The 22720-nt window shown below is 50.1% G+C and overlaps 1 protein-coding gene across 1 annotated transcript in view; it reads right to left on the reverse strand.

Annotated features, from left to right (window-relative positions):
* Htt (huntingtin) overlaps positions 1-22720 on the reverse strand; it is a 136566-nt gene that overhangs the window by 7491 nt on the left and 106355 nt on the right. The window contains exons 46-61 of the mRNA XM_026395204.2: positions 22139-22277; positions 21242-21364; positions 19738-19951; positions 18991-19136; positions 17646-17823; positions 16611-16706; positions 13776-13963; positions 11709-11835; positions 9647-9747; positions 8676-8830; positions 7926-8065; positions 6900-6982; positions 5833-5963; positions 5572-5701; positions 3830-3985; positions 1069-1259 (exon numbers count right to left, since the gene is read on the reverse strand). Of these exons, the coding sequence (XP_026250989.2) occupies positions 1069-1259; positions 3830-3985; positions 5572-5701; positions 5833-5963; positions 6900-6982; positions 7926-8065; positions 8676-8830; positions 9647-9747; positions 11709-11835; positions 13776-13963; positions 16611-16706; positions 17646-17823; positions 18991-19136; positions 19738-19951; positions 21242-21364; positions 22139-22277 (2298 nt within the window). The remainder of the gene's footprint in view (positions 1-1068; positions 1260-3829; positions 3986-5571; positions 5702-5832; positions 5964-6899; positions 6983-7925; positions 8066-8675; positions 8831-9646; positions 9748-11708; positions 11836-13775; positions 13964-16610; positions 16707-17645; positions 17824-18990; positions 19137-19737; positions 19952-21241; positions 21365-22138; positions 22278-22720) is intronic.

Consider the following 22720-nt stretch of genomic DNA (forward strand, 5'->3'; position numbering starts at 1 on the left):
TGGCAACTCTCAGTACAGACTGCATTCCTGTGATGCCAGGCTCTGCGATCAAGAGGACAACGGGCAGCTAGGGCCCTCTACAGGCCTGCGCCACCTCTGGCCTGAAGGAGGTGGTCTCTGCCCTGCCAGGCCCCAGTGTGTCTCTGCCCATATACTTCTACACTGTCTGAATTTTGCACCCTCGTGGCATCATACCTATTGGGTCTAAGACCCTCACTGTGCATTCCAAACCTCATATTTAACTTCACCCTTGATCCTCATGCCCAATCTGCACTCTGTTCAAAGAGGACGGTTGGTTTTCCTACCAGCCCTCTTCTCAGCTCCTCACTCTTGCCCTCAACCCCGAGTCTAGGCCTGATGAAACCCGACCCACTCCTTGAGGTAGGTGCTGAAGACAGCTCCCTGTGCAAGCACCCACTCTGCCCCAGACCTCCCCAGGGCTTACAGGACACGTTTCTGATGAACTCCTCTTTCTCTTCTTTTCTTGGTTGGGGACTGAACACAGGAGTGCATTACCACTGAGCTACATCCCCCCAGCCATTTGTGAGACTTGATTTCAACAAATTTCCCAGACTGGCTTGGAACCTGTGATCCTCCTGCCTCAGCCTCCCAAGTTGCTGTGACCACCGGTGTGCTATGCCATGCCTGGACTATCTTCTATGGGGTCCTGCAACATATCTGTGCTGAACTCTACGTAAAGATAAGGGAACATGAGATTGAGGTCAGAGCCACAAAGGGTGACCACCTGGGGGAGCTGCAATCAGAGTGCCAAGTCTGGCAGAGGATGAGACTGCTGTCCTTGCCGAGGAGTAACAGATGACTGCACCAAAGAGTGTGGCAAGCGCTGGGGCAAAGGCAGCAGAGGCAGGACATGCCATCTAATTGCGGGCATCCACACAAGTTTTTGGCAGACATTCCTATTCTTGTATCAGTGATCTCAGACACTGTCCCCAGAAAAGTGCACCCACCCAGTTCTCTGCCCATCTGGCCAGGGGCTGGGCATGCCCTCCAAGAGGCAGAACAAGGCTCTTTCCTGTTCCCAAACTGTGCCCAGCCAGCCCCACTCACTGGGCTGCTCCTCGGAGGTTAGACAGGAGGTAGTCGCTGACAAATGGGATGAGCTGCTTGGCCGTGTCGTCCAGAAGATCGCACTCCAGTACATAGAGGACTCCGTGGAGGGCTCCAATCTGGCTGGGCAGGTGGCTGCTCCTGAGTGTGCCCTCCAGCAGGCGGCTGACTGGCTCTGCCACAGCCTTGTCCTGGGCACAAGCACAGACACAAGCTGCCCAAGACACCTCAAGGCTCCTATCTCAGTGGCCCACTTCCCCAGCCAAGAGGGGGCTGTCCCCATGCTACAGTGGAGTCCAGCATGCAGCAGAATTCTTAGAGTGGCCAAGACCCACTGAGAACAGGCTGCGTGCAGGGGTGGCCCCTGTGCCCAACAGTCTGTGGAGATGGTAAGGTTGATGCAGATAGTGAGGTTTGGCTACCCTCTTCTGGGAGTCTGGAGGTTTGGCACGGACCTTCCGAGGTGCCCAGGGGACCAGCCCCAGTGAACGCCCTGGACACTGAGTCTCTCCTGGGCTCTCTGGTTGGCACTTCTACAGGTGTTGCCACAGCTCCTTGCTAGGGAGTCAAGCATGTTCCCAGCCTCCACCATGAGGGGACTCTGGAAACTGATTTTTCTTTCAGTTTTTCACTGTAGTAAATTTTAGCTCTGACATCTTCTAGAATGAATCTAAGGGTAGTCTTGGGACCCTATGCTAACTTGGCCGGAATGGCATCAATTCCACTGAGTACTTTCTACAGCTAGACAGTACACCCTCCACCAGGAACTCCAGTAACAGCAGAGAGGACTCCACAGGAAGAGGCGTGCAGGTGGAGACACGTGTGAATGGCAGTGCCTCAGGAGAGGCAGGTTCAGGGCCTCCACTGGACCAATAGCAACAAGAGGCGTCTGGCCATCCACTCTCTGGGGAAGTCTATACCTGGTGGTCTCAGCCTGAAGGAAGGTGACACTCTGCCACTCACTTCCTTTACGTCCCCACCCACACCCCTGGGACTGTGTGGCACCTTCCTGAGGATTGCTCCCACCCAGGCCTGCAGTCCCACTTCTGTTAAGGGCTGCAGCTCTGACAAGAGCAGGCAAAGAAAACAGTGCATTGGGCACAGTGCGGTCTGCAGCAACACAGCAGGCGGCCACATTCAATCTCAGAGGAACATTTGCGTGCATAGAAGGGGGAACCGGGGCCATGTGCCATACTGCCCTGGGGTCTGTTTTGGAAATCATTACTCACTTGATGTATCTGATTTAAACTGGCTGGGGATCTGGGCCTGAGCACAAAGCCACAGCTGGGATGAAGGCCAAACCCCAGCAGCTGAGCTCCACAGGGGGAAAGGACCTCCCACGAGCCAGCAGCACCCACAGGGCACTTGCCCTGAAGAGCCGCGTTCACTCAAGGGGATCCAGGTGCTCACTGTTTCTGCTCCCTGCATGGCACCATGGCACTAGGACCCAGGCGAAGGTTACCTATGATAGACTGTTCCTTGCTCTAGCCTCTGTGCTCAGTTATGGCAGATTCTACAGGGGCACAGTTGGGGAGGGTGAGAGTGGACTCCACAATGTCCTGCGTGTCCTGTGCCTTTATCAGGTTGGACAGGACTGGATGGGGCACTGGAGCAGAGCTCAAGGCATTGGGGGATGAGTCCTGGCAGATTCCTCCTCAGTACTCCTGCCAGGGGTCTTGAGTGCCTGGTATATGGCGGCCACTCTTGTGTCCACTGAATAAATGAGTTCCTATTGCTACCAGAGAGTGAATAAGAAACATCACAATTACAGGATAATGCTAAATGACAAAAAGGGCAAATACACACCTGCTTCAACAGTCAGGATCCGTCCCTGTAATGGCAGTGCGGACACTCTGCATTGTGCTCTAACAAGGGACGGGTCTGCAGGCAATCACCTGCATGTGTGCACTAGAGGTCTGGACAGTGAGGATCACATGGTAACGGCACATGGGTCAGGGAGTCACACGACACTGGTGGGATTCTGATAAACTGGCCGCAGAATGAGGAACTCGTCATGGGGGCTCTGCTCCAGTGATCAGGATAATGTCCTTATCAAGGAAGTCCCAGGGAGTTGTCTGCCCTTCCACATGAGGACAAGCAAGAAGGTGCCTGCTGCCAAGCAGAGAACAGCCCTCCCCAGGCACCACGCTGCCAGCGTGTTCATCTTGGACTTCCCAACTCCAGACTACGAGCAATCAATTTCTGTTGTTTACAAATTACCTAGCCTAAGGTATTTTGTGACTACACAAATGGGCTAAGACAGCCCAAAGCTAAGAATAGACTCTAGGATCCAGACTCTGGGAGTGGCATTAATGGTTAGGGTGACAACAGGTCCCCAAGGGGGAGACTGCGTCAGCTGAAAAGCACAGGGGATCCAGATCACATGGAAAAGTAATGGGACTGCCAGGCTGCAGGCAGACTGGAGAAGCCAGTCATGTCCCCCCTCTGTGCTGTCCCTGTGCCATCACAGACTTGTGGCTTTGTGTGGACAGTCTATTGCAATGACAGAACCAAGGTGTACAGGAGTCCAACACTGCACTCAGCCACAATGCATGCTACAGTGCCCTGTGGGATAGCACTGACAGGAACTGAGGCCTCTCTAGCTGGCCACAGCCACAGCTCACATGTGAGAGGGAGTGCAGCCTGGGTCAGGCATATGAGGGATGTGGCCACGCTCAGTACGTCTGGCCAACACCAGCCCCAATGCAGAGCAGGCCCGAGGGGCCTCCACACAGGGAGCCTCTATGCCAGCTTGACTCACCATTCCCAGGACAGCAGCCGCCTTGCAGGTGGCAGGCACTAGGTACTGGAGGAGAATCTCATCTTCGGAAGGGTGCACCCTCCGCAGTTCCATCAGCGTCAGATACATCATCTCAAATTGGTTGCGCTCAGTGAATAAGTCAGAGACCACGAGAAGCTGGAGACATTGGGACAGGAGGGGAGAGTTACACTAGGAGCAACGGGAGCAACTCAGGCCAAAGGCTGCCGGGGGTGAGGCACACCCTAACATCCATGGGAGAATAAAATACAGGCATTCCACAGGGGCCCTGACTGGAAAAAGAACTCAGTGCGAACCTGGAGACCTAAAGCACAGGATGAAAACCTCTCCCCGAGTGTCTTGTTTGTTAAAAATGCCTCTGCTACACACACCACACAATAAACACACCACACACAGATACATGGATCAGACACACATCACAGGTGGAGGCAAGCTAAGGTCACACCTGTGAGGGACACTCACCCCATACCCTCCCTATAGCCCTCAAAACCTTCAGGAAGAGAAAAAGGGGGGATCAGCTGTTTCAAAAACATGAGTTTTGGCAACCACTCTCTTGTCTCCCAAGCATTCCTGTCTCCAAAATCAGCTCTCACACCACACCTAGGTCTCAGCCAGGTGCCAAAGGCAGGCTGGAGTCAGTAACTCATCTAGACCAGCGCTCACAAGGGGCCATGAGGATGCGCAGAAACCCGAGCCTTTCTAGGGGCTTGAGAGGCAAGACCATTCCCATGATCATACCAACTTCACCCTCATCTCTCTCAGTGCACGGTTGAAACTTTCTAGAGGTTCTATTTTCTAATAAACCAGATTTTTGCAAACATGTAAAATAAAGCCACTCACTACTTTTCAAAAATTATTTCTTATAAAAATTGTGTAAAGTGGACTAAGCAACTACTTCGTAAAGCTTGTATTGCCAACCCTGTGAATACTGATATAATCCACAGAAGCAAGTGCCCTTTGAGGTCCTCACTAGCTAAAGACCTGTGACCCTAAGAGCTAAGACTCCTAATCTGAGATATTCTGAATGGGAGCTTCTCAGAAGGGGGAACCCGGAGTGTGGGGCTGTTTGCCACAGACCTGGAAGGGGCAGACACCTGGAAAGCGAAAGCAACGACATTTCACCACACGTGCACCGTAAGAGAGTGTCATACACTTGTGATCCCAGCCACCTGGGGGACTGAGGCAGGAGGATCTCAAGTTTGAGGACAGCCTCAGCAATTTAATGAGGTCCTAAGCAACTTAGTGAGACCCTGCTTCAAAATAAAAAGGGCTAGGGATTTGGCTTAGTGAGTTCAATCCCCAGTACCCACCAAAATAAAAGAGTATTAACATTCTCTGGATTGCAGATGAAGAAAACCACCCCTTTACCAATTCAGAAACACTAAGGTATCAGCCTACAGCCAGGAGTCTGTAAAAGCTCTTTCAAAGGTTTTTTTTTTTTTTTTTTTTTTTTGGGGGGGGGGGTGTTGGTGGTGCTGGGGTTTGAACCCAGGGCCCTGTGCATACAAGGCAAGCATTCTACCAACTGAACTATAACCCCAGCCCTTCTTTCAAAGGTTCTTAGACATTATAAACCATGTGTGTGTGGTACACACGTGTCCCTGTGTGTGCATGCTGTTTGTGCATATATGCGGCATCTGGTACATACATGTATGGTAGTGCCTGTGTGTGTGTGTGGTTGGTTACATGCTCCTGCGAGAGAAGGATGGGGAAGGTGAACTTACAGATCGAACCACCTCACTGATGAGCATGACGGGGGTCCTTCTGGCTGAACTGGATGGCAGGATCCAGCGGCTGTACAGTTCAAGCAAAAACTGGGAACAGGAATGGACATCAACTCCAGCCCGGTGCTTCCTGCAGAGTATAAAACATGGATGGATATTTTCCCCATACACAGATAACAGGTTCATTTCAAGAAGCACCATAAAACCAAACAACTAGTAGAATTTTCAAACTGCTTTAAAAACTAAAAGGCCAATGCAAACCTGGAGTTGACTGGAGATGTGGGTGGAGAAGCCGGCGCAGGGACGTCAGCCTCCTCCTCCTCCTCCTCATCCCACTCCTCCTCTCGTAGGGGTGTGATACTGTTCCCCAGCCACACGGAGTGTATGGATACCTGCCACAGACACAGGACCCTCAGCCTGGCACCCCAGGAGACCTGAGGTTCCTGGTGGATAGGTGCAGCCGGGCTCTCAACACTGAGCACACGGCAGCTGGCTCCGCACACGCACTCCAAGCCCTCGAGCTGCGGCCACTGGAGCCCGAGGGCCGTCGGCAGGGCAAACTAGGTACAGTTCCCAGGGGTGCCTGGGAACAGATTTAGAAACAGGAAGCCCATCCGTGGAGTTTCTTTCAAACCTGGCCCCTCACAGGCAGTTCCTGGTGATGTACCCCATTTGTTCAAGCTGCTTATTTAAGAAGCCCCAATACTGCAAAGAGTGATGTGCTTACTTTGGAGATGGCAGCAGGAAGGTGAGGGCCATAGGCGGGGGAGGCGGGGAAGGCGGGGCAGAGACAGTCAACTGTCCCCAGGAAGGGTACCCCGCTGCAGGAAGGAACCTGGAGCCTCACATCCTGAAACCTGGCTCCAGAACAAGTGGCTACTGAGCCGTAGCACAACCCCCAACCTGGCTCTGCCTGCTGCTCTGAAAACCCCTGTGACCCCAGCATCCTGCAGTGAGCAAGCTGTGGGCAGGGCAGGCAGACTTGAGGGCAAGTCTCCACTGCCATCTAGGAAGGTGGTGGCCCAGTGACATTGGAACCTCTCTGCAAAGGTGACAGAATAGAAAAGTGAGCTGGCCCCATAGTTCCCTGATCCAGCAGGTACATGGAAGTGTCCCCATCCCCCACCCTCCCCCACCACACTGTGGCTTTACACGCATGGTGTAATTAAGCAACACATCTTAAAAAAAATCCCAGAGCAAAGAATGTAAATAGAAACCAAAGGAAAAGCTCCATCCATTTAGGAAAAGCATTGAACTTTTCCCTGGGGGTGTGCCCGAATCCAAGGGAAGCCGAGGAGACTGTGAGGAGTGGGGGACACGGGACGCACCTGGCCCAGCTTGTAGCTCATGTTGCCCAGCTCTCGCTCGGGGTTGATCTGCAGCAGAAGCTTGTCATGGCTGATGAGGGCACCTGTGAAGCAACCCCGTGGGAACACCAGGCAGTGCAGGCTGCAGGGCTACTTGGTGCTAACTCCACTGCTGCCCGTGCAGGTGCCACCCAAGTCACTGTCAGAACAGCCCTGTCATTTATAAGCTGGCAGGCTAGGGGCAAACTGGAGTATGGCTTTTTCTCTGTAATACACAGTACTGCCCTAGCTAATCCCAGGCCAGCTCTGTGTCTCACAGCCTCTCCATGGTGCCACCTGTCTTCCTCCAGAAGCATATGCTTCTCCTCCACTCCTGGGGCCACCTCTCCCAGGACCTGCTCTCTTCTGCCACTTCTAAATAAAGCCTTCAAGGTACTTACAGCTCTGACTAACATATGAAGGGACTGCAAAGCTAAAGTACTGCTTGTTCAACAAAACCAGGCATTAACAACAAGACAAACCAAATTGAAAACAACAACAAACCCCCAAAACTCTCCTCTCCTTTAAGCCACGATGACAAACTACTACAGTGTTTGTCACTGGCAGGCCGAGGTGGAGTGTATGCCTGAGGAGCACAGCACAGAACCCGGGACAGTGGGGCACTGAGGCCAGGGAAACCAGCCACGGGGGCAGCAGGAACACAGTCTCCTACACATTGGGTTTCTCATGAGGAGCTGGAGATATGGATCAGTCAGACATAAATACTTATTTTTTAAATGTGACCAGCTAATTTGGCTTTTAAATCTTATGCAAGCTGCCGGTCTTCTAGCCTTGAGAACTCTTGGCTTCCCCCAACTCAAATGGCAAGAGATAATGCTTCCAGTTCACTTCTAGATTTCATTATTTCCTTAAGACTGAAACTCTCCTGGGCTAGAACACGACTCCTACTTGCAAGTGCATGCAGCACACTCAGCATACAGCACGGGAGGCATGCTGAAGTGCCGGTCACTCTCACTCTAGTCCTAGCTTGACGCCCCTCTCCTATACCTGTAGTAGCTGGTGACAGAGAAGGGACAGGATCCCAGGCCTGGTATGGGTGATGGGTGGCGATATTCTCTCTCTTGGACACCATTGCTTGAATCTCCTGCTCCACAATCCCTCTGATCATGCTCAACTTCCTTCCAAACCTAAAGTTTAGACAAAAGTAAAGAACATTTTGCTGCTGGTGCACGCCTGGAATCCCAGCAACTCAGGAGGCTGAGGCAGAAGGATGTCAAGTTCAAGCCAGCCTCTGCAACTTAGACCCTGTTTCAAAATAAAAAAAGGCTAGGGATGCATCTCAGCAACTGGGTTCAAACCCAGTACCACCCCCTACAAAACAAAAACAACAACAACAACAACAAAACCCAAACACCAACCATCTTGTGTCCTTTAGAATCCTACAGGTTAAAACCCCTAGGACCTCCTCTCCACTTTGCTTCCAGAAACAGCACAGGAGCAAGTGAGCCCACCTGATAAGTCATTCCTGTCCGAATACCTTTAGGCAGGGGCTCATTCCTGTCTTGCCAGACATTGCCCTTAAACATTCCAAAAGCCCCCATAATTCCAGGTCAAAATTTGAACTTGTCGCTGGGCAAGAAATTATTTGGATCTGCTTACTTGTGCCAGGTCCACATGCAAAGTTGTTTCAATTCCAGCAACAAAGAAAAGAGCTGGGGAAGACTGCTGGTCCCTGAGGAGGGGGTACCTCACTGTCCCCCACAGTGGGATACAGGACACATGGGAACTCAGGCAAACCTGGTATCAAGAGCCTTCAGGGGCTTGTTCCGGGGCTGCTGCTCCAAGCAGCTCACAGCTGGGTTGCCAGCGACAGGCACAGTCATTGCACTGAGCACCAGGGAGGTGATGGCCTGCACAGCCAGGACATGGATCTGGGTCCTTTCTGTGTCCTCCTGGATGGATGGAGAGTCCACACATCAACAATGGGACAGTGAGACACCACAACCAACTCTGCCTCTACTTCACACAGTGTCTGCAGGCCACATGGCCTAGGAGGGAGGAGTGGAGGGAAATGGCTCCCCCCAGCCAGGATCTGTTGTCTTATGAAAGTTCACCTGGCAGGGGGCCGCACTCCATAAATCTGTGCCTTGGAATAAACTAATGGACAAATGTCTATTTTTCAAAGTAAGGTCTCCTATGAGCACAAAACTCCAAATATGAATTTTTTTAAAAGAAACTTTCCTTAAAGGCCCTCACTACTTTTAGGGGCACTGCATAAGACAACCTATTAGTGTCTAGAGATGAACCTGAACTATCCTTTCTGCAAGCTCATAGAGCATCTTCCTCCAGAACCAAGGGTCACACCCATGATCGTCCTCCCTTAGGTTCTGTTTTACCACAGCATGGCTGTTATCCATGTCACAGGAAGCTAACGAAATTCACCTTCCAAAAGCTGAACACAACCTCTGCAGAATAATTAGAAAAAGAAACCAGGTGCATGCATAGGGCCTAGATCAAGTACCTTATTTCATTTTAATTCAACTTGTACTCCTCCGGATATTGATAAATAAACAGAACTCGAAGATACTTCCACTAAAGGACACAATCTTACTGATCCTTTATGTGGAATGCACTGTAATAAAAGGCACCAGCCATAGCAGCCACGGATCTCGCACCTTGGGGAGATGTGCTCTTGCTCTGGAACATCTGTCCACACCAGACAGTGAGGAGCGGCTACACCTGCAGCCCCTCAGTCATGGCAGCCTTACCTCCGGTGGGCTCTCTTCCTGTTCCATCACAAGGGGCTGGGTCACCAGGACACCAAGGAGGGTAGCCCAAGTTTCTTCAAACTGTGTACGACTGGTCCACCCTGGGAATGCAAGTGCTACTTTAGACAGCGTCACCCACTTCTCACACGTGTGGAGGGTTACGCGGATAACAGCACCAACCTTGATAGGCACCTACAGTAACTTTTTAAAACTCCTCAGATAATTCTACAAGGTAGGAAATAAATGTATTTTTTCCCCATTTTACCAACAAGAACACTCCAGCACACAGAAGTCAGCTAGGCTGTCTAAAATCAAACTCTAGGCGAGGACCACAGGCCACACTCAGCCCCGGAGCCCTCTCCACCCCAAACCCCCACGTGGGGGCAGTGAAAGTGAAGGATCGTCCAGGTAGGCCATGCTTGAGTGGGCTGGCCACTTCTGCTCCCCAGGCGTTCTCTTCTCCAGTCTGACTGAGGAGGTGCAGATGGCCATGCTGCTGCAGACAGACCCACAGATCTTCAACTCGGTGTGTGAATTCTGTCTCAATAAAGCTGTTGAGGCTGAGTTACAGCAACTGTTTTGTGTGTGTAGAAGATGGATCAGAAAAGCCCGTGGTGGTCAGGCACACCCTAGCACCCAGCAGAACCCATCAGAGAGGCTGTTCTCTGGCCTCACCCACCAGTGACACACAGCCTAATCCAACAAATGGCTGATTCTGGGACTGTTTGCCACTGTGTCCTTAGGAGAGCCACAGCCCTCGCCTGAAGTGCACAGGTACCAGGTGGGGAGAGAAGGACAACTGGAGCACCGACCACCAGGCCCTCCTTGGCAAGCCTGGCATGTGGGACATTTGTGCCCTGACAACCATGTGCATACAGCAAAGGCAGGTTCCCTGGAAAAATGACAGAGCTGGCTGGTCCCGTGGATCTGATGGGTGCTCTGGGTGTGGCCGCCCAGGAGGACCAGAAGCTGACACTGGGAAAGGGGCAGGGGAGGCTGCCTGAGATTAGCCTTTAAGGAAAGTGAGGAAGACAAGCTCCGTGAAAGCAGGTGACTCCCGTTTCCCTGAGAACAGGGTGATAACTCTCTAGCTGTGTGAAGGGAAGATCATGGTGAGGTGTCTCCTGCCAGAACCTTCTGGAATCAGAACAAGCACCAAGTCTGCAGGAACCAGAGGGACTGAGGAGTGGAGGGGTCAGGTCTGACGGTAAAGGCAGGGACCAAGGACAAGCTGGGAGCTTTCCAGGAAATGCCATGGGAGGCACAGTCCTGATTTCCTGACTATACCCACACCACCAGGTGGTAATTCCATCCACAAAACGGGAAAAACAGAGCAACTGTGCTCTTCAGAAAGCAGAGAAGAGTCCTGACAGAACCACTAACGCTACCACTTCCTGAGATGCTCTGAGAGAGCAGTTTCTTATTAATTTCTACACTTGCAACAATTCCATGGAATAGGCATAACCCCATTTTACAGATGACAAAACAGAGGGTCCTAGAGGTTAAGATAAATAACCTGCCCCACACTGAGCAGCCAGAAAGATTAGCAGAGTAGCCAGGGCCAGCCAACTCCAAGTCTACCTTCCCTCCAGTTAACCATCCTGGATCCTGGGGAAGGTCAGGACCAGAGACTTATTAGCCCATCACATTCCTCAGCTGTTGGTTCTATACACAAGGAAATGACATTGATGAGAACACAAGATCAAACCAGTGGGCATGAGAAAACATCCTGAGAAAATCGTTGCCACCACTGGCCTGAGTGCACACCACCATGACAGAGCAAGGCCTCCAGTCTGTCAGCCACCTACCTACCTACCTACCTACCTACCCTGGCTGCCAGCAAGCCCGGCACCCAGAACCTGGCACCGCACTCCCACCCACAACTCCTCACCAGAGCAGGAAGCTCTGCGTACACCGTCAAGGGTGTCTACAGAGCTGTCTGTCATTGTCACCCCGAGTCTTTCTGACATCAAGTGAGAAGACCCTAACCCTGGTGCCTGGGTCTCCCCAGCTATCTGGGTCTCCCCAGCCGTCTGGGCCCTCAGGGCAAGGCGTGGGGTACCGAGAGTGTTGATGCGGTAGATGAACTCTTTGAAGACCTCCTTCTCCTGCAGGAACTCCACTGGGATCTCGGGGAACACTGTGCCAAAGTCCCCTCCTGGCTGGGGCGACCATCCAAGTTTCCACACCTGCGAAGATGAGAGGAAAGAGCCTCACCAGCCAAGCAGGACGGCACACAGAGGAGCAGAGCAGCACTGCTTCTTCCAGGGCCTCCCAGCTGAGCCCACCAGACCTTCCCAGAGTGGGCCCATGGCCTTCCCCAGAGGAGCTCTCATCCCCTAGCCCCAGGACCCCTCTGCACCAAATGTGCTTCCCATTCCCACTCCGCCCTGCCCTTCCTAGACCAGCCCCACCACTGTCCGTGCCACTGCCTGCACACCCCGCCTGGCTGGTGCATGCCACAGTCATGTTCCCTGGTGGAGATGTTGGTTGAGGTGGTTGGACATCAGAGGGACCCCACACCCAGGTGTGTTAGACAGGTGAGAGTACGAGCAACATTAATGAAGTCCTGCCTCCTATGAATATGTATTAGCAAGCAGGCACAAAACCACCACACCGCCCATCTCAGTAAACTTGGGAAGTCCTGCTTTTTGTCCTTAGGTGCTTGGACAAGCACTGGCACAGAGGAATCCCTGAAGCAGACCCAATGCTGTCCCAGCAGCAGGACCAATTCAGCCGCAGAGGACTCAAGGGAGCCCCACGCCATAGCCCACTCCACATCTCTCCCCTTAGCCCATTGGTGTGAGGGCAGAGAGGGCTCTGACTCGGCCAGCAAACCATGTGAATACTAGAAAGCCCTCCTGGGAGCATGTCCAGAAAGGGGTCTTGTGGCACCTGCTCTAGCTGCACCCTGACCAGGACTCTCCAGGGAGTGCACAAAAGCCCTTGCTGGAGTTTTAACGTCAGTGAAGTGCCAGGTAGGTGGATGACCTCTGGACTGTGACTTCCTATTCCACCCCTCTAAAGGAACAGCACTACTTCAGAATCACATGCCCACAATCCCAGGAGGGCTGCTTGCATGAGGGGGCTGGGGCTGACCCTGCACAGCCACCATAGCTGCTTCTCCTACATTTTTCCTGGATGCCCAAGTGCTTCCAAACCGCCAGGTAGCACCTCTCACTCACAGAATGGATCCTCCAAACACCTTCACCCTCCACAGCATCCCTCAAAGTCCAACACATACCATTTTCTTGGTACCAGTATCCCCAGGGCTAGCACGCCCATGCAGAAGCTATGCCCCCAGAGGCAGCTGTGGGCCTTCTCAAGGCAGAAACAAGGACCTCCCTTGGCTCTGGGCTCTGGCATTTCTCTCCTGCTTGATGACAGCAGGTCCTGCTGATGCAATCTCACTGGGGAGGGGTCAGTTCAGCTGCCACCAACTATCCCTGTCATGCTAACCTCATTCTACTACCTGCAATAAGAGTCCCTTTTGAGCATATCCATTTTATTTTATTAGGTTTTTTTTTTTTTTCAATTTTAAGGCTGGGGATGTGGCTCAGTGGCAAAGGGCTTGCCTAGCACGTGTGAGGCACTGGGTTTGATCCTTCAGGATCAAATAAATAAATAAATGTTCATCTACAATTCTTTTTTTTAGTTGCAGATGGACACAATACCTTTATTTTATTTATTTATCTCTTTTATGTGGTGTTGAGGATCAGACCCAGTATCTCACATGTGCTAGGCAAGTACTCTTACCTCCACTGAGCCACAGCCCCAGACCGAAGCACATACATTTTAAATGGGTTCCAAAGGCACTTCCAAGGCAGGACCTCAGCTGTGACAGTGCCAAGTGCATACACAGCTCCAGGGATGACTGTCAATCAGGGGGCAGAGATCCTGTCTAATGAGATGGTGCCTCAGCCATCTCAGGAAACCCAGTGCTTCTACTAAACAACTGCTATGTGCACTACGTCCAAGGACAACAGAGCGTTGCAACCACACTCAGTGAGTCACTCTGGCCTTTGCAAGGGAGTGCCAGAGATGTCCATGCCCAACCTCCGAAGGCCTGGGCCCCAGGGCTGCCTGCGCACTCTATTTTTGTCTTTGGCAACGGCACAGCCAAACTCACCAAGGGGGGCACGCGTGTGTAGCTGTTGACCAGGGGCAAGCGGGCCAGGCTGACCACGATATTCTTGAGTACTGCTGTGAGAAATGCTGGCACGCTGCTGTTCCTCTGGTGGCCCAGGGCCAGCACTGACTGCAGGGACTCCACCATCTCTGCCACCATCTCACAGGCTGTGGTGATGTACTTGGGATCTACACAGGTGACATGGTCAAGAAAGGACTCCATTAAAACACACTCTGACTCTGCCACCCTTCCTGTGTGCCCCATGGAGAAGGTGCATGCTGAGTAGCGCTGCTCAGACCACCTGGACTTTGAGTCAATTGCCAAAGGCTTATAGGTTCTACCTCTTTAACATGTTTCTCAACCACGCAATGCTCTCCATTCCCACCAGGACCATGGCAATGTGTCTAAACCTCAGTCCTGCCATGTCGCCAGCCTTCCTGCATTGGCTTGCAACATCTAAAGCCACCACGTGGCTGCTCAGCTTTGACTTCCCTCAGAACAATTCCCCTGCCCTCCGGCTTTCACAGGACCTGTGACTGCGGAAAGCCACCCATGAGTTACATGAGGGTCTTCTCTCAATATTGCAGCCAATATTTGCTTGGCTCTCCCACAGCAAAAGACTGCCCAGTGCACATGACTTTTACCTCTGCTTTGCTAGGAAGATCCCTCATAGTAGCTCCAGAGGTGGGTGTGGCCTGTTAGGAACGGAACAGCCCACCTTTAACCTTTTTGGTGAAGAACGTTCTATGGAAGGCCTTTGATGTTTCCTGATATAAATAAAGCAGGCGCAAACTCCATTTTGCCATAGTCTAGAAGCTCGACCTGTCTGATTGGCTTGCCCGTCCTGCCCCAACTCTTGAAATCACTTTCTGTGTTCTGTAGTGTTTTTTTTTTTTTTGCTATTTAATTTCTCTTAGCTTTTATTTCTCAGCCAGTTTCATCAAAGGAAACCCCCTTTCCACAGCCCATGCGGGACATGGGTGTGATGTGATGTCCCTAGCAAGGCTGCCAAGAACCATGCTATGATCCCTGGTCACCACCTCCCCGGATCAAGTCTGCTGCATGGATGGGGTGAGTTCCTATAGGAACGCCAGAGGCAAAGTGCTGAGGAAAGTTTCTGACCTCAGGTAAGAACCTCGGGCAGCTGCCAGGACCTGGGGGCAGAGACTGTTCACATTTACCTTGAGTCTGACATAAAGTGTGGGACTAAAAAGTGTTTTGTTAAGTTGATAATTGTTTACAAGATGAATATTACCCATGGCCCATTACAATCAAATTTAGGCAACTTCCTGATGCAAAAAAAAAAAAAAAGTTTTATTGGCCTTAAGAAATAAGAAATGAGGCTGGCATTAATATTTACTGGACAATCTTCAAGAAGTATCAAACTGTAGGGGTGATAAAAAAAACTTAGCTTCCTTCTCTGGCTAGGATTAAATGAACCCTCCTAAAGAGGGCCGTGGAGAATGTACACAATTATATTAACCCAAACTAACCATGCATCAGCCACGGAGTCTGCTAGCTCTGACTGGGCTCTGGAAAGTCTGCACCACTGTGGGAATTCAAACTGTCATGGAAATCACGGAGATATTGGCTGAGCACTCACAACAGAGCTGTGGCTGCTCCGGGTACTCTACGTGGCTGAATTCCCCAGTCTTATCTTACAGCCTCACTGCAAAAGCACAGAGGGAGTGGTCTGCGCTGCTGCTCTGCCAGAAAAGAGCCAAGCTGGAGAGGCAGGTACCTCCCCCTTCTCAGGCGCAATGAGAAACCCTGCAATCACAAAGGCCACAGGAACCAGAGTTTAAGACAAAAAAACAGAGAAGAGTTTGGCTGGTATTGACCCAGCACTGCTTCTGGGTCATTATGCAATTACAAAACCCCACATGGGGAACCAGCGGTGAGGCTCTGTAACTAGGAACCACTGTGTCCATGGCACAAGGCCTGCTTCTGCAGCAGGGAGCAGGAATAGGACTCCTGGCAGTCCAGGAAGAGTGGCCCAGAAGCCGATCTTCCCATCCTTGGGGGACAGGATGCACAGGTGGCATTCCCATTGGTCCCTGGACTATGAGAGCTGAAAGGGCCCAGAAGCTGAAGGCTGGGAGAGCAAGGAGTCACTTGGCCAGAATGTTTTCCTCCCCAACAGCCTTGCTACCATGGTCACAGTAAAACAGCTGCCCAAGAATCAGGAGAGAGGGACATGAAAAGTTGTGGCACATGTCTGACCCAGGAGAGCTTTAAATGAGGACAATTTTGACACTTTTCTGTAGAGAGCAGGAATGTTCTTTGAAAAACCCACCAAATAAGATGGCGGTAACACACTTGGGTCACAGTAAACTCCATGGGCATGCCCACTAAATTCAAGTTCCTTGGTATTCCTCTTGATCCATTTATCACTCAACTAACATTTGCTGACCACTTGAAGCCAAGTGGCCAAGTTTTAACTCTGGGAACACAAGAGAAGGAAGTGGAGTCACCACCCTCGAGAGCTCAGAGTAACTGCAGTTATGTGCCAGTGCTGAGATGGGGGCTTCTCAGGTGGGAGCAAACCTGGCTGTGTGAAAGGGTGTAGACTGGGGGGAACTCAGGCTGGACAGGTCAGACAGCCAGAGGAGGCAGCACAGGTGCTGAGACAGAGGAAAGAGCAAAGAGTATGTGCACAGCAACGACTCAATCCCCCTTGAAATTCAGGGATGAGCAAGGGCAAGTTTAAGCATTTTTAGAGTCCACATTTTCCATTTACAAGTCTCTTTTGTGAACCAATTTCAAGACCCCAAAGGAACACAGGTTTAAAAAAAAACAACAACAACAACAAAAGAAACAGGTTCTAAGACTTACTCTGTGTGTCTGAATCTACTTCCTCCTCTCTGACAGTCCTCAGAGTGGTGGTCCTGCTTTCTGGACTAAGAAGCTGGTCTCCAGGCTGCACTGCAACTAAAAATCACAGAAGAGATAAGGATTTCCACACACTTTTATTCTTCCTTTCTACTCAAATCTTCACATCTGTGCACCCTCTAAGAATTCAGTGGTGGACTATGTCACATGAGGCCTAGAGTTCTAGAACTGACGTTAGTCAAATAGAAAATGCCAGTCGACAGCACAGGTAACTGCCAGTCTCCTGGCTGATTGTGTATGTGTAAGAACTTGTGCTCCTACACTCAGATTTCAGTCCACTGTGCTGTCTGCGTCTCTGCCCTGAAGGATTTTATCGAACTGTCCATGATTCACTGTTACTGAAAGCATCATCAATCGAACCCCAAGAAGTCTGGCTTTTAAAAATTAATCCCTGGATCTCTGTTTCCAAGTTGACTACAAATGCACAGATGAAAACAATTTAAACAATGGAACATCAAAACACCACTCTATAATGTTTAATTTGAAAATACAAAACTTCAAAACACCCTCCAACATGTAAACTGTAATGCCCAATTTTTAAAAAATTTTAGCTAATGACTCCTTGTTAAGAATACTATTCCTTGAAAAGGATGAATTGCTTTTATTTTACGATATATTAGTGTTACAATGCAGTATATAGAAATATGCATTCAACTCTAACAGGAGACAATCATCTTTTGAATATAATCTTACTAATCTTACAATCACTTAAGGCTAAAAACATGACATGGTCCACTAAGACCAGAGATCACAGGCATGTGAAGCTTAGAAGCATTTTTCTGAAAGCTTCAAATCCAAAATCTAAACAAAATGATTAGAATAGCAAATTTGAGTTGATTCTAGTGTAGATGCTTAGGTTCTGGAGGTGAAGAGACAGAGACCCACCTCTTCACCCCAAGTCTTACTTAGCTCATGTAAATAGTTGGCACAAAGTAAAAACATTAAAGAGCAGATACACTGCTGGGGACATGGACTCACTGGCTTCCAGGAGGAATCGCACGCAGTGGATGAGGGAGCAGGCGTGGGTCACAAACTCTGCGGAGGAGATCACACTCCAAAGGCCAGGTAGCTGCAGGGCCAGGCAGCAGCAGTCCAGCCCTGCTTGGAGGTCCAGACTTAGAGGGATCTGCTCGTGGATCAGATGCCACGACAGGGCCTAAAGGGAAGCATGTGTCAGAGAACATCCACCTGGTTCTTCCTGCCTCCAGGACCTCAGGCAGGCAGTGCCATTCATGGTGGGAGGGGACAGAGCAAAGACCAAGAAGCCAGGAGTCCAGAAGACCTTGGAAGGACGGCACTGGCCCAGCTATTCCAAGGCTGCCATCCTCTACTCTCTACATTTAATCCTGACCTGCCTACCCCTCAAAGTTCCTAGCTCCCTCTTCCAGAGTACCCACACCTTTCTACACATGTCTTTCCCTCAGCGCCTCTAGCAACCTCTCCTGGGCCCCCATCTCTGGACAGAGGCTCTTCTCTAGGGCCTCTGCAGCACAGATCTTACCTGTCAGTCATGAAGCTAAGTTGAAGGGGTAGGTTATGGGAACAGCAGGACCTATATTCAAATGCTGGGCTAGCCTGGCTAAGTCCCTGACCCTCTCCAAGCCTTGCTCTCTTCATCTGTGAATTGGGCATAAAGAGCCCACTACACAGGTTTAGTGTGAGAACCTAATGCAAAGATGCAGGTGTAGTGCTCTGTCCTACACACGAGGCATAGGGTATGCCTGGTGCTACTGTCTGTACTGCAAGCTCCTTCTGCTTTTTTAGCCTCTCTTTAGGCTAAGGATAGTGTCATGGACCACCTGACTCAGCCTGTCTCAGAGTGGTACTTCCTCACTGCTTCATGACTGACGCATGCATCCCGTTGGGATGGCCCTTTCCTTGTGTGATGTGGCAGCTCCTTGCTTAGGATGGCCAATCTCTGGTGCCTGAGGGAGATAGGCAGTGGTATGGAAAGGCAATGTGCCCAGAGGGCGTACATACTTTAGGGGATAATGTTTGCCCTATGCCTGAAACACCCTGATTTACTGACTGGTTTAAGATGCAACACACTGACCAAATTGTTAAAAATTCAGGTACACATTAGGTCTGCAGCACAAGGATGAGAAAGCATCTTGCTGACCTCCATGGTCCCTGGGGAAGTAGTGCAGTGAGGGATGAAGGCACTTGGTAAGGTCAGGCAAACAGGACCTGAAGATAGGCGCTGACTTCATGAGGATGGGAGGAGCCAACCAGACTGCTCAGAGCTCTTGGTTTAAATAGAACGGCCTCATTCTCAGTGCTAGTCACGTTCCCTCCCCACAGCAAATTCTGGAGCTGCTCTTACCTCCATGGTCATCACCACGAACTTTACCGTGTCCCTCTCCTTCTCAGAAGGAAGTTGCAAATGGACAGGCACTTTGGAGATCACCACCAAGTACTGTGCCAGGGCCCGGGCCAGTGTGGTCAGGGACTGGTACAATGCAGCATCCCCTGAAACACGAGACCTCCATGGGCGGCTGCAACCCTGCATAGCCCTTCACTTTCAGAAGCAGCCAAACAATTCTGTGAGGACTGAAAAGCGCTCCAGATGTCCCACCCAGGTGGCACACCTGCAACACGCCCATGACTGCACATGGTTCTGCATGTGCACTTCCCTGAGGGACCACCCAGTCTTCCTGAAACACCTGGGACACTGACTAATACCCACAAGAAGCTAAGTGGCAAGTGCACAGAAAAAAATTTTAAAGCTATGAACACTGATGCTGTTTTCTAGTTATTTTTTTTAATATATATATTTTTATTTGTAGACGGACACAATACCTTTATTTTATATGGTGCTGGAGATCAAACCCAGGGCCTTATACATGCTAGGCAAGCACTCTACCACTGAACCACAACCCAGCCCTCCAGTTACTGTTTGTTTTTTTTGGAACTGGGGATCGAATCCAAGGCTTTCCAAATGCAAAGCAAACACTTTGCAACTGAGCTGACTTTTGATCAGCAGTGCTGTTTGTATACTTGCTTGGTGCAAAACACTAAGCTGGCCCTGCAACACTTTTTAAAAATAAAACAAGTTTTTATTTAAACTTACCAAATAGATCGTTCAGCTTATTCCAATAGGCTGTGGCCTCTGTGGGCTGGAAGGGCTGGAAGACTTGATGGACAGCAGGAAGCCGCTGAACGATGCTGGTCACATGGTCCAGAGTCACTCCCCGGGCTGCTTTGAAAAGGGGACTCTTCTGTCCACCAGCAATTTCACTCATGCCAAGGCTTAAACATGGAGCCAACAGGTTTAGGTTGAACTCCTGAAATCAGAGCAGTGAAGGTTAGACAAACCATAGCAAAGATTATATGTTTTCAACTAGGCAAGAAAAACAAAAAATCAAAGTCAACACAAGTGTTTTTGAGATAATACAGATTAATATACCACAAGGAATATTTAAGAATATATATCTATTATAAATATTTAAGAACAATTCCATTCAACCTTTGCTCAGTAAAATGTATTTCTGGTCTCTTTGGGGTACTTTATTTATTTATTTTTTAGGGGGTGATGCTAGAGATTGAACCTAGGGATACTTAACTACTAAGCTAAGTTCCCAGACCCTTTTAAGTTTTTTTTTTTTTCCTGTCCCCCACCCCCCCATTCTGAGATATGGTCCTACTAAGTTGCTTAGGGCCTCACTAAGTTGCCCAGGCTGGCCTTGAACTTACTACTCTCCTACCTCAGCCTCCCAAGTCACTGGGATTACAAGCATGTGCCTTTGTGCTCAGCTGGGGTACAAATTTTAATTGATAAAGCAATAACATCAAGACTAATGTGCCATCCAAGAAATTAGTGCAGTACCAAGCACTCCTGCAGTTTGCAAAAGATGTGCAAAGGCAGCTTGTATAGGGTAGAGGGGCACAGAAATGCCAAGTGGTGCTTGGAAAAAGCATTTCATTCAGTAATTTGTACTGTGTGTTTTATTAATTTCTTTTTAGCCATTTAAGGATGGGGGGTCTAATTACTCAGGTAGAACATCAATCTTAGTTTAATATTCAGAAAAATGTATTTCATGAGCAGTGCCTAAAACCCAACATTCTTGTAGTTTGTAGCCAGAACCTTTAAAGCTGTTAAAAGGCCAATTAGCAAATTCGGAAAATCCAATAAATTTAGTCACTAAGCAAATTCATCATTCAGTAAATCAGCTTTGACTGCATGGATTTTAAGATAAATTGAACTATAGTAAACTGATTTTGGACCAAGTCTTTGTTGATTTTTCACTGTAGCTCTTCTATAGGGGGTTGGGGGGAGCTTTACCACTAAAGGTCAATTTCCCAAATAGCACAGCATTATGGCACCAATGATGACCTGACTGCAGTCTGTGGACACCCACATTTCCTTTAAATGCACGTAAGGCGAGTTAAAAACCACACTCCTCTTTGATTCTAATTTAGCTGAAAAAACTCTGGCTCCCATCTTGAAGAGTGCCCATCCCAGCACTGTCCCATTCTGGGTGAGAGCCCCCTATGTGCTGCAGTCAGTCAGCTGCGTGAAGTTGAGAGAAACCAAGCACAAGCTAGAGAGCTCCCACTTCCCGCTGCTTGCCCACCGAGCTCATCATGAAGCTGCTCATGTCTTCGGCAGGAATGCGATTCACTAGTTCTGCACCTTCTAGCAGCGCGGTGTCCGACTTGGCCCAACACTGGGACCTGACAAGGCGAATATACCAGTCCTGGGAAGATAAAAAAGACAGGAAAAGGAATGTGGTCAGACAGGCACCCAGAGGCTTCTGCTCCCCTGGGCTGGACTGAGCCTTGGTTACACTAGGCCCCAGGCTGGCCTCACAGGCTGCCAGCGTACCCTGTGTCTGCAGCTTGCCAACGCACAGGTCTTTCCTTTACAGTTGCTGCTCCTGCTGGGACACTCACCTTCTCCCCTCCACCGGAACAACTTCCAGTAGTCCTTGCAAACTCAGCAGAAGTACTGAGGGCTAGCGACCCTCCCCTCTGCCCACTCCCTGACACTGCACAAACCATCATTGAGTATCTGCTTCGCTCAACTCTCCCCAGCAGCCAGGGCTGAGAAGAAAGAGAACCTAAGAGTGCAGGACAGAACCTGCGTCTGCCTCCACTCAGGTGCTGGTTTGTGAGATCTCAGTTTATCTCTCCCAAGTCCCCAGATGGTCCCTAACTCTGAGGTGAGTGATGAAGTAATGACAACACATCAGGGCTGGTGTCAATTCACAGGAAGGAGAAGGTGTTGGAACACGGAGGGAGGCTATGGTCGACCTCCTGCCATAGGAATCCCATGTCAGTGTAGCCTCTCTCATTAGGGCTTTAAAGGTTCCCAAATGTCTCCACACCAGTCCCCGATCAGAGCTGCCAAGGCCAAGCACCGGCACGTCCTGCATACACTGAGCCCCTGAACACTTTACTCTTGACACAGGTAAACAGAGGCATCAGTGCCTCCGTGTGCACGAGCACTACATAAGGACATAGACACTTACTTTGTCTGGACTCACTGTTTCCAATGGCATGTGTCCATCCCCGTCTAAGGGGTGCGAGGTGACTGGGGGCAAGGGGCTAAGAGAGTCTTGTACAGTGGAGAGACGGAACCTGTCCAGCAGGGAATAGAGCCTTTGGTGTCTGAAACACAAACACAAATGAAACCGCAGTGAGGTTTGCCTTCTAGTCTGTTGGCTTCTGGAAGCACATAAGGAAGGGAGGTAGAGGCTCCTTAAGGCGATACGCACTCTGCTCAGACTTCCTCTTCACCGCAGGCCACAGCAGGCCACAGCGCAAACAGAGGCCCTGATCCTTTAATTACCACAGCTTACACCACAAACTTTCACTTATATCTTGTAACAGGCAACAAAAGGTGTGACAATTAATGAAGGCATTATTAATATAAGCAAAAGATCATCTAAGATCCAAGTACACAAACTCTTCCATTTAATCCCTCAGAAAGATGCCGTGTGTATCATTATAAATGGACATTTCATAAAAGAATCACCTGATCGGGCCCAAGGTATTTACAAACTTTTACAATCTTCTTCAATTGGGCTAGCAATTGGGTCTAGGGTCAAAAC

Source organism: Urocitellus parryii, chromosome 10 (assembly GCF_045843805.1).
Source record: "Urocitellus parryii isolate mUroPar1 chromosome 10, mUroPar1.hap1, whole genome shotgun sequence".
Lineage (NCBI taxonomy): Eukaryota > Metazoa > Chordata > Mammalia > Rodentia > Sciuridae > Urocitellus > Urocitellus parryii.